This window comes from Hemiscyllium ocellatum, chromosome 19 (assembly GCF_020745735.1).
Source record: "Hemiscyllium ocellatum isolate sHemOce1 chromosome 19, sHemOce1.pat.X.cur, whole genome shotgun sequence".
In the NCBI taxonomy this organism is placed as follows: domain Eukaryota; kingdom Metazoa; phylum Chordata; class Chondrichthyes; order Orectolobiformes; family Hemiscylliidae; genus Hemiscyllium; species Hemiscyllium ocellatum.
In genome coordinates, this window is record NC_083419.1 from 42,675,209 (window position 1) to 42,688,428 (window position 13,220).

General features: G+C 42.1%; 1 protein-coding gene across 2 annotated transcripts in view; it reads right to left on the bottom strand.

The window, feature by feature from the left end:
• Positions 1-13,220, bottom strand: part of itfg2 (integrin alpha FG-GAP repeat containing 2) — a 91,540-nt gene that overhangs the window by 66,056 nt on the left and 12,264 nt on the right. For both annotated transcript variants that reach the window (XM_060839855.1, XM_060839854.1), the window contains one exon: positions 2,781-2,875. In XM_060839855.1, the coding sequence (XP_060695838.1) occupies positions 2,781-2,875 (95 nt within the window). The remainder of the gene's footprint in view (positions 1-2,780; positions 2,876-13,220) is intronic.

The following is a 13,220-nucleotide window of genomic DNA, read 5'->3' on the forward strand; positions in this document are numbered from 1 at the left end:
CTCTCATTTGTAAATACTGAAGAAAAGTACCCATTCAAAACCTCTCCTATCTCTTCCGACTCAATACACAGTCTCCCACTACTGTCCTTGATCGGACCTACCCTAGTTCTCGTCGCATAAAAGGCATCCTTGATCCTACCCGCCAAAGATTTTTCATGCCCTCTCTTAGCTCTCCTAATCCCTTTCTTCAGCTCCCTCCTGGCTATCCTGTATCCCTCCAACACTCTGTCTGAACCTTGTTTCCTCAACCTTATGTAAGCCTCCTTCCTCCTCACAAGACATTCAACCTCCCTCATCAACCAAGGTTCCCTCACACGACCATCTCTTTCCTGCCTGACAGGTACACACACATGTCGATTCCTGATGAAGGGCTTTTGCCCGAAACGTCGAATTTCCTGTTCCTTGGATGCTGCCTGACCTGCTGCACTTTAACCAGCAACACATATTCAGCCACGTCGTATCTGTTCCTTGAAAAAGTTCCACATTTCAACGACATCCTTCCCTGACAGCCTATGCTCCCAATTTATGCTCCTCAGATCCTGTCTTGCAGCATCGTATTTACCCTTCCCCAAATGTAAAACTATGCCCTGTTGCACGCACCTATCTCTCTCCATAACCAAGGTGAAAGTCACAGATTGTGGTCACCATCACCAAAATGCTCACCCACTAACAAGCCCATCACTTGTCCCAGTTCGTTACCAAGTACCAAATCCAATATGGCCTCCCCTCTGGTCGGACAATCTGCATACTGAGTTAGAAAAGCTTCCTGGACACACTGCACAAACATCGCCCCGTCCAATCTACTTGATCTAAAGAGCTTCCAATCAATATTTGGGAAGTTGAAATCGTCCATGACTACTACCCTGTGGTTTCTGCACCTTTCCAAAATCTGTTTCTCCACATCTCTGCTGCTATTGGGGAGCCTATAGTAAACACCCAACAAGGTGATTGCTCCTTTCCTAATTCTGACTTCAGCCCATACTACCTCCAAAGGCAGATCCCCCTTGAACTGCCTTTCTGCAGCCGTTATACCATTTCTAATTAACAACGCCATCCCTCCTCCTTTTTTACCACCCCCCCCCTAATTTTACTGAAACATCTGTAACCAGGAACCTCCAACAACTATTCCTGTCCCTCTTCTATCCACATTTCCGTGATGGCCACAACATCGTAGTCCCAAGTTCCGATCCACGCCTTAAGTTCACCCACCTTATTTCTGATACTCCTTGCGTTGAAGTATACACACTTGAGCCCATCTCTGTGTCCGCAAGTATTCCCTGTCAGTGCTACCTTCCCCACAGCCTCCCTACATTCTTGGACATCCTGAAAAACAGCTAACCTACTTGCTGAACTACAAGTCCGGATCCCATCCCGATGCCAAATTAGTTTAAACCCCCCCCCCGAAGAGTGCTAGCAAACCTACCTCCCAGGATATTGGTGCCCTTCTGGCTCAGGTGCAACCCGTCCTGCTTGTACAGGTCCCACCATCCCCAGAATGCAGTCCAATTTTCCAAATACCTGAAGCCCTCCCTCCAAACCATCCTTGCAGCCATGTGTTCAACTGCACTCTCTCCCTATTCCTTGCCTCACTGTCACATGGCACCTGCAACAACCCAGAGATGACAACTCTGTCTGTCCTAGCTTTTAGCTTCCAGCCTAACTCCCTGAGCTCCTGAATGGCCTCCCCACCCCTTTTCCTACCGATGTTGTTGGTGCCAATGTGCACCACGACTTCTGGCTGCACACCCTCCCCCTTAAGGATTGTGAAGACACAGTCCGAGACGTCTCGGACCCTGGCACCCGGGAGGCAACAAACCATCCGAGAGTCTCGCCCATGTCCACAGAACCGCCTGTCTGTCCCTCTAACTATAGGGTCTCCCATGACTAGTGCTATCCTCATCTCCCCCTTTCCCTTCTGGGCCTCAGAGCCGGACCTCGTGCCAGAGACCCGGTCACTGCAGCTTACCCCGCTAGGCTGTCCCCCCAAAAGTATCCAAAGCGGTATTTCTGAGGGGAATGACCACAGGGGATCCCTGCACCGCCTGCTTCCTCCCCATCCCCCCTCTAACTGTTACCCAGCTATCTCTGTTCTTCAGCGTAACTATGTCCCTGTAGCTTCTATCTATCACCCTCTCAGCCTTTCGAATAATCCTCAGTTCATCCAACTCCATCTCCAGTTCCCTAACGCGGTCTGTGAAGGGCTGGAGCTGGCTGCACTTCCTGCAGGTGAAGTCGGCAGGAGCATCAGTGGTCACCTCTACCTCAAACATCCTGCAAAAGGTACACTCCACTGACTGCACTAGCATAACTCTACACTTAGTATCCAAAACAAGAACACTAAGTAGCTTACCTGTTCAGCCGACTGAGTCCTTTTTTTTAGGTTAGATGAGGAGGGAGTATGGGAGACACTACACGTGTAGTGCACTGCGAAAAGCAAACGTTAATTTAAACTGCTCTCCACTTACCTTCCGGCTCCCCTTTCTGTGCACCCACTGTAGCATATGTAGTAATGATCATTCATTACTACTGATGATTTATGAAGAACTTAAGAAATAGGAACCCCAGTCAGACATTTAACCTTCCCATCTACTCTGCCATTAAAGTAACTGCGGTTGGCACACTACATAACTTTGGAACATACGAACTAGGCAATTAAGAGGGCATCTGTGCTAATAGCTGTACGGTAACTGCTCAAATTAGAAGTTAAGGCAACTTGGAATCTCTTCATTACAATTTTAGCTCAATTATTGATGAAGGCATTCAAGGACAGATGCACATACCTCTACTGATGCTACCAATTAAGTGAGTGGAAACATTTTTGTTGTGAATTCTGCCCGAAGTTTGGCGAAGGACAACATCCCGGATAAGACCTTCACTATAGAGAAGGAAAGAAAGAAAATGTGGGATCTGAAAAGAGAATTAATGATATAAACAAGGTTTTGAAAAAAGCAATTTTACCATAAGGAGGAAATCAGCTGTGTACTTACTAAAACAATATTTGCCAAATTTAATATTTTAATTTTCCAATACTCAACATCGTCTACTCATACTTCAATCAGGCACCAGCCTTGTTCGAGATAACAACATTTGAACAGTCGCAAAGTTAAAGTTATGCCTTACAGCTAATTAATTAAGTAGCTGAGCCACACAGTCAAAAGAACGTTAAAATTTAATCCCCAAACTGCTCTGAATAATGGAAGCCAAGAGAGATGAAACACGAACACTAGCCTCTGTACTACTTGGTCAAGGAAGAGGAATCAACTAAGTTCCTATTTCCGATTACTACTGAACCTTGTTTTACAAAGCACACACATTAGGTGGAAAAAGTTTCTAGACGTACTTGAAGTATGTCCGATTGTCTGGTAAATTCCTAAAATCCATTACTCTATACTTATATTAAGAAAATCACCAGGCCCCAAAAGCCTTTGATATTTTTGTTGAAACAAAATGTCTACCTATGTCTTAGAAATAATCAATGATACACCTTTCACTACCTTCTGAAACAAACTTCGGACAACCCTCCGAGGGGGGAAAAAAGAAACCCCTCATCTCTGTCCAAAAAGAATAGCCCCTAATTTCAAAAGTGTCCTCTAGTTCTGTACTTACCTACAAAAGGAAACATCCCATGTTTACCTTATGAAAATCATTCAGCCCTCACACTTCTAAACTTCAGTGAAAACCAGCCCAAGCCTGCCCAACCATATCTCAAAAGACTACACATTCACTCCAGGTATTAATCTAGTGAACTTCCTCTGAATGACCTGCATTGCATTTACATCCTTCCTTAAATATGGACACCAAAACTACACAGTATTTAAGACGTAGCCTCATATAAAGCATAACTTCCTTGCGTTTATGTTCAGTTCCTCCTATAATAAAGAGCAGCACTCTAACAGCCTTCTTAATCACTAGCTGTACATTTTGTGACACCTGATGTCTCTGCACCTTCCAAAGAACAACTGATCTTGTAATTCCTCCGAGCAAAGTAAGCCCTCTCAAACTGTGCTTTATTGAATTTCAGTTGCAGTATTCTCCTCCTCAGGTAAGTTTTGGGAAAGTTCCACTGATTATTAACTATTACCCCTGTGGAAAATATCTCTTAACCCATACATTACTCCTCTTATTTTATACCCATCTTTCAGTCCATTCAGCATCTGCCCACTCCCCCACTTCAGGTCCAGAAAGTTACCATGAAACTCTTTCTGGTTATCAAAGGCCTTCTGTAAATACACACATACCAAACTCACTGTACATGGGATCCAAGTCTGTGTTTGTTGAGTGTGTTCTGGTTGGAATACCATGCTTCTAGGAATTCTTGCACGTGTCTCTGTTTGGCTTGCCCTAGGATGGATATGTTGTCTCAGTTGAAGTGATGTCCTTTCTCATCTGTATGTAAAGATATTAGTGAGAGTGGGCCATATCTTTTTGTGGCTAGTTGATGTTCATGTATCCCGGTGGCTAGTTTTCTACATGTTTGTCATTTATAAAATACCTGGCAAGAACTGTGACATCAGTTTTGTTTGTTGTCTGTATAGGGTCTTTCAAGTTCATTCGCTGCTGTTTTAATGCTGTTTTAAAACAGTAACTAATGAACTTGAAAGACCCTATACAGACAACAAGCAAAACTGATGTCATTTAAAAAATATCTTGCAAGAACCGTAACAAATACTACATTGTACAAAAGGCAGAAAACTAGCCACCAGGATACATGAACATCAACTAGCCACAAAAAGACTTGACCCACTCTCACTTATATCTCTACATACAGATGAGGAAGGACACCACTTTGACTGGGTCAACACATCCATCCTAGGACAAGCCAAACAGAGACATCCACGAGAATTCCTAGAAGCATGGCATTCCAATTGCAACTCGATCAACAAACACATTGACTTGGATCCCATTTACCACCTCCTGAGAAAAAGAACAGGAAATGGCATCACCATAGGAAATGACATTACCAACCCAAGGAAACCTAAACACGTAAATAAAAAGTGGGACATACCATCAGTGTTTCACTGGAGGCTCACTGATGATGTTACCCAATATGGTGACGAAACACCCGAAAACAAACCTTCCAGCTCAGTGAGCAAACTTACATTCAGGCAGAGATTAATCAAGAACAATCAACATGGACTTGTTAAGGGGAGGTCATATTTGACCAGCTAGACTGAATTACTTGAAGACGGGATGAGGCATGAGGACAATCCTCATGATTTAGTCCACATGGACTTTAGCAAGGCTTTTGCTAAGGTCCTGCAAAGGTAACAGGCCACGGGATCTAAGGAAATTTGGCAAATTGGATCCACATTGTCTAGTTCCTGCTTCTCAGCCAATGATGTTTGAAGGATCATTTTCCAACTCAAAGAATTTGTCCTGTTGGGTCACACAGGAGTCAGTGTTGGGGCCCTTGACCATTATGGCTATAGGTTGGTATAACCAATCATATGTATGGTATATGATTTAGACTTGAATGTAGGAGTTAACAGTTCAAAGATGACACAAAAATTGCTACCTGTAAATAATAAGGAGGATAACCTTAGCCACAAGGGGATATAGATGGGATGATCAGTGGCAAATGGAATTCACTCTAGGTAAATGTGAGGTAATGCTCTTGGGCAGGACAAACAAGGCAAGGGAATACATTATGAATAACGGGACCCTGGGAAGCACAGAGGATCAAAGGGACCTTGGTGTGCATGTCCACCAGACCATTACTGGGACAGATGGCTGGTGATTAAGGCGGCATATGGGATATTTGCCTTCGTTAGCAGATTATATAGCTTAAAAGCAGGGAGGTTATGCTGGATAAAACATTGCTTAAGCCTCAGAATCTGTATGGTGTTCAGTCCTCGAATCTACATTGTAGGAGGGAATCTGCATCTAGACAAATTTACATTTACATCTAAGTAAATGGTGGCCTGAGGCAAGCCTTGCAAAATGTTCTCCATCATCTGCTGCAAAATTGAACTGGCTGACGATACGTTGAATGGCAGCGTCACATATTAGTACAGGCTCTTATGGGTATTAATTGTAGTATACTTCTGAGAATCCTGGTTTAAATGCAATTGCAAGTAAGCGTGGCTCATGTCAAGCATCATGTCGGACAAACCGCGTGCTAGCTTTGCATACAAATTCTCCGAAGATTTGGGTATTTATCAAACTGCAAGAAACAAAATACCCACAAAGGCGAAATGATCCTGCAGGCTTCAAAATTAGTACATTCGGTGTTGCCCATTCTATGTTATGGACTGGTTTGATGATTCCTTCACTTTCCAGTCTAACTTCTGCTTCTACTTTTGCCCATAAGGCAAGTGGCACTGGACAAGCTTTGCAGAATCAAAGAATTGCTTCCTGGTAAATGTGCAAAGTTGTTTTGGCTCCTCTGATTATCCATAGACCTTCTTGCAAAGTTTCCAGGTATTTAATTAGGACTTTACTCAGGCAGTTGTTTTCTAACTGGACAATGTTGAATCAATTTCACCCTAACAAGCTTCAGCGCAAGCCTTCTACTATAAGCACTGTAACCAAATCAACTGCTTTTCATGAGAGACCAAAACAGAGGTTGTATTCATAATCTGCAAAGATTCCCTGGTATAGGTTCTCAGGCTGGCTGACGTCTTGCATAAATTTAAGGGCTGGAGTCCAGAACGAATTTTATTTTAAAAAAAACTTATTCTGCGATCACTGATACAGTCGCACTGGTATCAACCTCCATTTGAAGTGGTTGGTCATTTAAGCAGATGTTCATCTTCATTGATTCTGATTTGGATGTTGCTAAGCAATTTAACTGCTCCACACCAGTTGCAGATGGAGCTTCCAGGGTACAAACTCTCCTAGTCACCATCCTAGATACTGGTCTACAAATGGAGTAAGGCAATTTAAGAGTAGTAGGACTTTATTGCTGTCCCAAATTCGCATATCAACAACAATTACAATGTCTTACTGGACGTTAAAGAAAATTGTAACTATTTGGCCAAGACGTAGCTTGGTTTTGGGTTTTGCTGTGGGTCGGTGTGAAGTTGTTCTTAGCAGGATATTTCTGAGAGAGATTATGTAGTTGCTGGTGTTCCCCAAGCTCAGACAGACTGGCGAACAGATCCACTTCTATTGGACTACCTTGCAACTCAAGTGCTCCACTTGCAGCATTTTCCAATGATAAAGCCAATTGTAGCACCTGTTTTAAGTCCAGTTAAGCTTCAGCCAGGAGGCATTTTTGCATAGTTACATCATTAATCCTGCATACTAGATTATCTCTCAGCATCTCATGAAAGATTAAACCAAATTCACAAGCTTCTGCCAGTCACCCTAACCTAACCAAAAACCCCTTAGTTCTCAAATTGCCAAGTAAAAGTGTTAGCATCTCAGATTTAAATGGTACTTGAGATCATAATATTCCTTAACTATGTCAATCAAGTCCTGAAAGGCTTTAGTATCTGGTACCTCAGGAAAAGCAAGGGTCCTAATGATGGAAAAAGCTACAGCTCCACAGGCTGTCAGGAGATTTTTGTCTGTGACAAAGTTGCTTGCCTGGAAAAATAATGCTTTTTTCCCCACAGACTGCGCCTTGTCCTCAACAGCAGGGTCAAATGAGTGAAGCTTTCCAAACAAAGGCATGGGGCAAGAAAATGCCTACTCCCAACTTCAAAACAATTGTTGCAGGCGAGTTTCTTCAGGATCATGCTTCATTCTCATTTATTGAAATAACTCTTCAGAGGCTGGCATCCCATCTCCAATCATCCTTTATTCACAAGTACATAGTCTTTGACAAAGCACTACCCCTTACTAAGGCAGGCATTCAGTCCCAACACCCTGACATTCAACCTTTTATGTCAACCAAGTCTCCTGATTGGGGCTGTTTATCTGGTCCAATCGGGGAACACATTCCAGCTGGATCACCTTGTGACAATGACCACAGAGAGATTTACTGTGACTTGATTTGTATCCTGGGCTGGAGAATTTTGGTTATTTAGAAAGGTTGGACAGAATGGGATTGGTTTCCTCAGGGCAGAGACACAATTGAGATATTTAAAATCATGAGGGCATTGATAGGGCAGACACAAAGAAACTTTTCCCTTGATGGAAGGGTCAAAGACTAGGGACACAGATTAATGTAACGGCAGAAAGATTAGAGGAGATGTAGGAGCACTTTTTCACCTAGAGCGTAGTGGTAATCTGAAATTCACTGCCTATAAAAGTGTGGTAGAGACAGAAGCCCTCATAACAATAAAGTTGCACTGGTAATGCCAAGGCATGATACAAAGGCTGGAAAACTGGATTAGATTCATTGGGTTTTTGATAGGCGTGGACATGATGGGCTGAAAGGCCTTTTCTGTGCTGTGGTGCTTTAAGACTTTATGACTCTAACTTCACTTTTGATGATACAAATTACATATGTGGTTTACCAGTCTTCTGGCAATCTTCATTTTTGCACTGAATATTTAACTTAGACATTGGTGCTATGATTCTCTCATCCCTGGTTTGCTGAATATCTGCAGGTGCAATCCATCTGCACTTAATTATCTTCACTCTAACCTCTTACTATGCTCCAACTTCCCTATTATCTATATCCTCGACCTCCAACTCAGTTCTAAAATATTTCAGCTGAAACAGGATACATAAATGGTTTTTTAAAACTGTATATAGCTGAATGAATATGTTCACTGAATACACAGGCATTAACAATTTATAATACTTACTGAGAACTGAGTTGTTTTTCTTTTATACATTTTCTTTCCTCTTGTACCCTCAGCTACAAATTCTTGAATCTGGCCAAGAATTCCAAACATTCAGTTTCTCTTTCAACATTGGGCGGCACGGTGACACAGTGGTTAGCACTGCTGCCTCACAGCGCCTGTAGACCCGGGTTCAATTCCCGACTCAGGTGACTGACTGTGTGGAGTTTGCACGTTCTCCCCGTGTCTGCGTGGGTTTCCTCCGGGTGCTCCGGTTTCCTCCCACAGTCACAAAGATGTGCGGGTCAGGTGAATTGGCCATGCTAAATTGCCCGTAGTGTTAGGTAAGGGGTAAATGTAGAGGTATGGGTGGGTTGCGCTTCGGCGGGTCGGTGTGGACTTGTTGGGCCGAAGGGCCTGTTTCCACACTGTAAGTCTAATCTAAATTACAACAGTGACTAAACTTCAAAAAGTACTTCATTGATTGTAATGCACTTTAAGATATCGAAAATTATGAAAAATGCTGCATAAACACAAGTCTTTTTTCATGATTGACTGCAAGAAGCTCTGCATGACCAGTCCAGCTTCCTCAGTATGGATTCATCTACAAAATGTGCACATGAAGAGGATCACAAATACAAATCTGCTTCTTGATCCTACATACTTCAGTGATGATTTTCCCCAAATCATTAATTTATTTTGCAACAAAAACTAATACTAAATCTACTAGACCATTTCACAACTGTGGGGAATGTCATTCTAAGTAACTGGACATAGATTAAAAAGGGCAATTTCACAGATTCAACTAACCAAACCATCCCTATTTCTGCACACCAGTGCAATATACTCAAAGTATTCAGAAAGTTACTCCTTTAATAAATATATTGTATGTAAATTTAAATGTCTGGTTTTGTCATTTACATCTTTAAAAACACTGCACATCTATTCCCCAATGATAGGCCTTTCTTCTTAATCCCAAATTTATGCTGTAGATGCCAGTAAGGCAGGAGCAGCACTAGCCAAAGTACATTTAAAACCAACCTTTTTGTCTTTCTCATGGACAGCCACACTCCAACCCAAAAGACCTCATGATAGTAACAGCACTTTGACGACATACTGTGGCCTGCAAATGTTACTGCAATTTAGCAGTTGCTAATGATATTTAAATTGTGTGCACAGGATGGAGGAAATTGTGATGTGTAAAGATCAACTTTCATGATCCTCAACCAGATTTCCATTGCCAATTTCCTTTCACTTTTGTCCATACTTTTTAATCTCCTGCTTTAGCAAAAGCTACTAAAAATGTTAACATACTTTGGAGCACCTCAAAAATTCACTGAATTTTTGTCCCCTATTGCAACATTACAGTTCTAACTTCCCTAACCCTTTATATGTAAGTAATTTTCCTACTAATGTATTCAATAGATCTCAGGCTGTAAGTTTGCTCACTGAGCTAGAAGGTTTGTTCTCAGACATTTCATCACCATGCTAGTTACCATCATCAGTGAGCTTCCATTGAAGCACTGGTGTACTATCCCACTTTCTATTTGACAGCCTTGGTCTGTAGTGGTGGTGGCATCACTTCTGGTTCTTTTTCTGAGAGGTTGGTAAATGGGATCCAAATCGATGTGTTTGTCAATGGAGTTCCGGTTTCAATGCCAGATCTCTAGGAATTCCCGTGCATGTCTTTCTTAAGCTCTCCCAGAATGTGTGTATTGTCCCAGTAGCACTTATGTCCCTCATTGTCTGGCTGAGAATTTCACTAGTAGGGATACTAGTGATAGTTGGTCATGTGTCTTGGAGGCTAGTTTCCTGCAACGTAATGTTTGTCTCAGTCCTTGCAGGGTTTTTTTTTAAAACATGATGTCTGTTTTGCCCATTAGCACAGGGTCCTTTAGATTCATCAAGAGTTGTTTCAATGTGTTGGTTGGTTTATGGGCTACCATGATACCAAGGGGCCAGAGTGGTCTGGTCGTTATCTCCGAGATATCTTTAATGTAAGGTAGTGTGACTAGAGTCTCTGGGCGTGTTGTGCAAGAATCGGAGGACTGTGTTTATCAGGTACTTGTTGTTCTTGAATAAGTTGCATGTTTCTCTTCAGCATCTTATAATTCTTGGGTGCTGCAGTGTGTTGTGGTTCAATTAATTAACGTCCTGATGCAGCTCTGCTTGCGGGTGTTGGTACGATTGCTCCTGTAATTGAGTATTTGGTCAGTGTGTGTGTGGCTTTCCTGCAGATACTGGTCTGCAGCTCTCCATTGGCATTTTGTTCTCCTGTGACATTTAGGAAGGGAAGTCTATTGTTGTTCTCTCCCGCTTTGGTGAAATTTATACCAGTAAGGATGTTGTTTGTGTGTTTGTGGGTTTCTTCTAATTTGTTCAGTTCCATGATAACAAAGATGTCATCCACATAGAGGATCCAAAGCTTGGGCTGGAACGAGTAGCCCTCCCCATGATTCAGTGTAAGCTTTGAATCCGCTATGTGGATGACACCTTTGTCATCATGAAACAGGACAGACTGCAGGAAACTAGCCACCAGGATACACCAGCACTAAATAGCCACCAAAAGATACGACCAACTATCACTAGTATCTCTACACACCGAATACAAAGGACACCACTTCGACTGGGACATTCTGGAACAGGCTAAACAAAGACACGCATAGGAATTCTGAGATGCCATCAACAACACAAACAGGTCGATGTGGGTACCATTTACCAACCTTTCAGAGAAAGAACCGGAAGTGATATCACACACCACAAAAGACCAAGACACAATAGAAAGTAGGACAGTACACCAGCACTTCAATGGAGGCTCACTGATGGTGTTACCTCACATGGTGATGAAACATCTGAGAACAAACCTTCCAGTTCAGTGAACAAACTTACACCTGAACCACACCCGAGCTATAAATCTTCACAAAAATTGCATTCAATATGTCTGTCTGATTCTCTATCTAGCATACTGAATAATTACGCAAATTATGGACTGCAGCTTTGAAAGAGGATGGGTCACCACCCATTCTCAAACACAACTAGAGACAGGCAATAAATATGGCCAGCCAGTGACACCCACATCCCAGAGAGAACTTGTGCCAGATTTTACTCAATTTCAAAATTTACAAGCGAAGAAAACCAAGCCTTTTGCATTTACAAAAACAAAACTTAAAAATGTGTTTGATTGACCCATTTAATAGAGAAGGAAGCTGTGGGAGACAGAAGATAGACTTTAAACACATTAATAATTTTGCACATAATGCACACAGGAAATGTTTTCACATGACCGTAAAAACTATATGGCTTTTTCAAACTGACTAAGTTTTAGTACCACAAAGTTTCTCAATTTGAGTTAGTTTCCTGATAGACTGTCTTTTGGCCTGTTGAGGTTGTCCATGACACTGGTGAGATCTCTTCTGGAGTACTGTGTCCAGTGCTGGGTTACCCTGTTATAGCAAGGATATTATTAACCTGGTGAGACTTTTGAAAAGATTTATCAGGCTGTTGCCAGGTATAGAGGTTTGAGTTATAAAGAAAGGTTATTAACTTGGGGCTTTTTTCACTGGAGCAAAGGAGTCGAGAGGTTACCTTATAGAAGTTTATAAAACTTCTAAAGGTAGGGTATACAAAGGGTTAAAGGGAGGTGTCTTTTCCCCAGGATGAGGCATTTCAAGACTAGGGGGCATATTTTTAAGGTGAGATGAGAGAGATTTAAAAAAAGACTCAGGGCAAATGTTTTACTCACAGGGTGGTTCCTATGTGGAATGAAATTCCTGAGGAAGTAGCAGATGCAGGCACAGTTACAATGTTTAAAAGACACTTAGCTACTTACATGAATAGGAAAGGTTTGAAGGGATATGGACCAGGAGCAGGCAGGTGGGACTAGTTTAGTTTGGGATTATGTTCTGTGTAGACTGGTTGGCCCAAAGGACTTCATTGTACCAGTGAAAGATCATGCTGCATTGTAAACATAAAAAGGTTATAGTTATGTTTATGGATGAGGTTTAATGACACACCATCCCAGAAAAAAGACCAAAGTCATCAACAGGGTGCATTGTTGCTCCAACCAGTAGTTTGAATTAGCCACCTCCAGTTTGATTCTAAGTGCAGTTTGAATCTACAGCTACCGTCAAATCCAATGCACTTACGTTGGGGTAATCTCTATTGGCTTGGTTCCTGAGGGCCATAACCCTAATGGTGATATAGCTCAAGGGTTTTCATACAGCTAATAAAATTATATTTAAAGAAGTCAAATTATTCTTGTCACTGCTGGAGAAACTTCCATGTACCACTGTTATTAAAACTTGTATTCTGCAATGACTGGCAAAAACAGGCAGCAATATAATTAACCTTAGGGATTTTTTTTTCTTTTTTATTCATAGGGTGTGGCCATCACAGGCAAAGTCAGCATTTGTTGCCTACCCCTAATTGGCTTTGAGCTAAGTGGCTTGCTTGGCCATTTCAGTGGGCAATTGAGTCAACTGCATGCCGTGTGTATGAAGTCACATATAGGCCAGGTGAGGTAAGGATGGTAGATTTCCTTCCAAA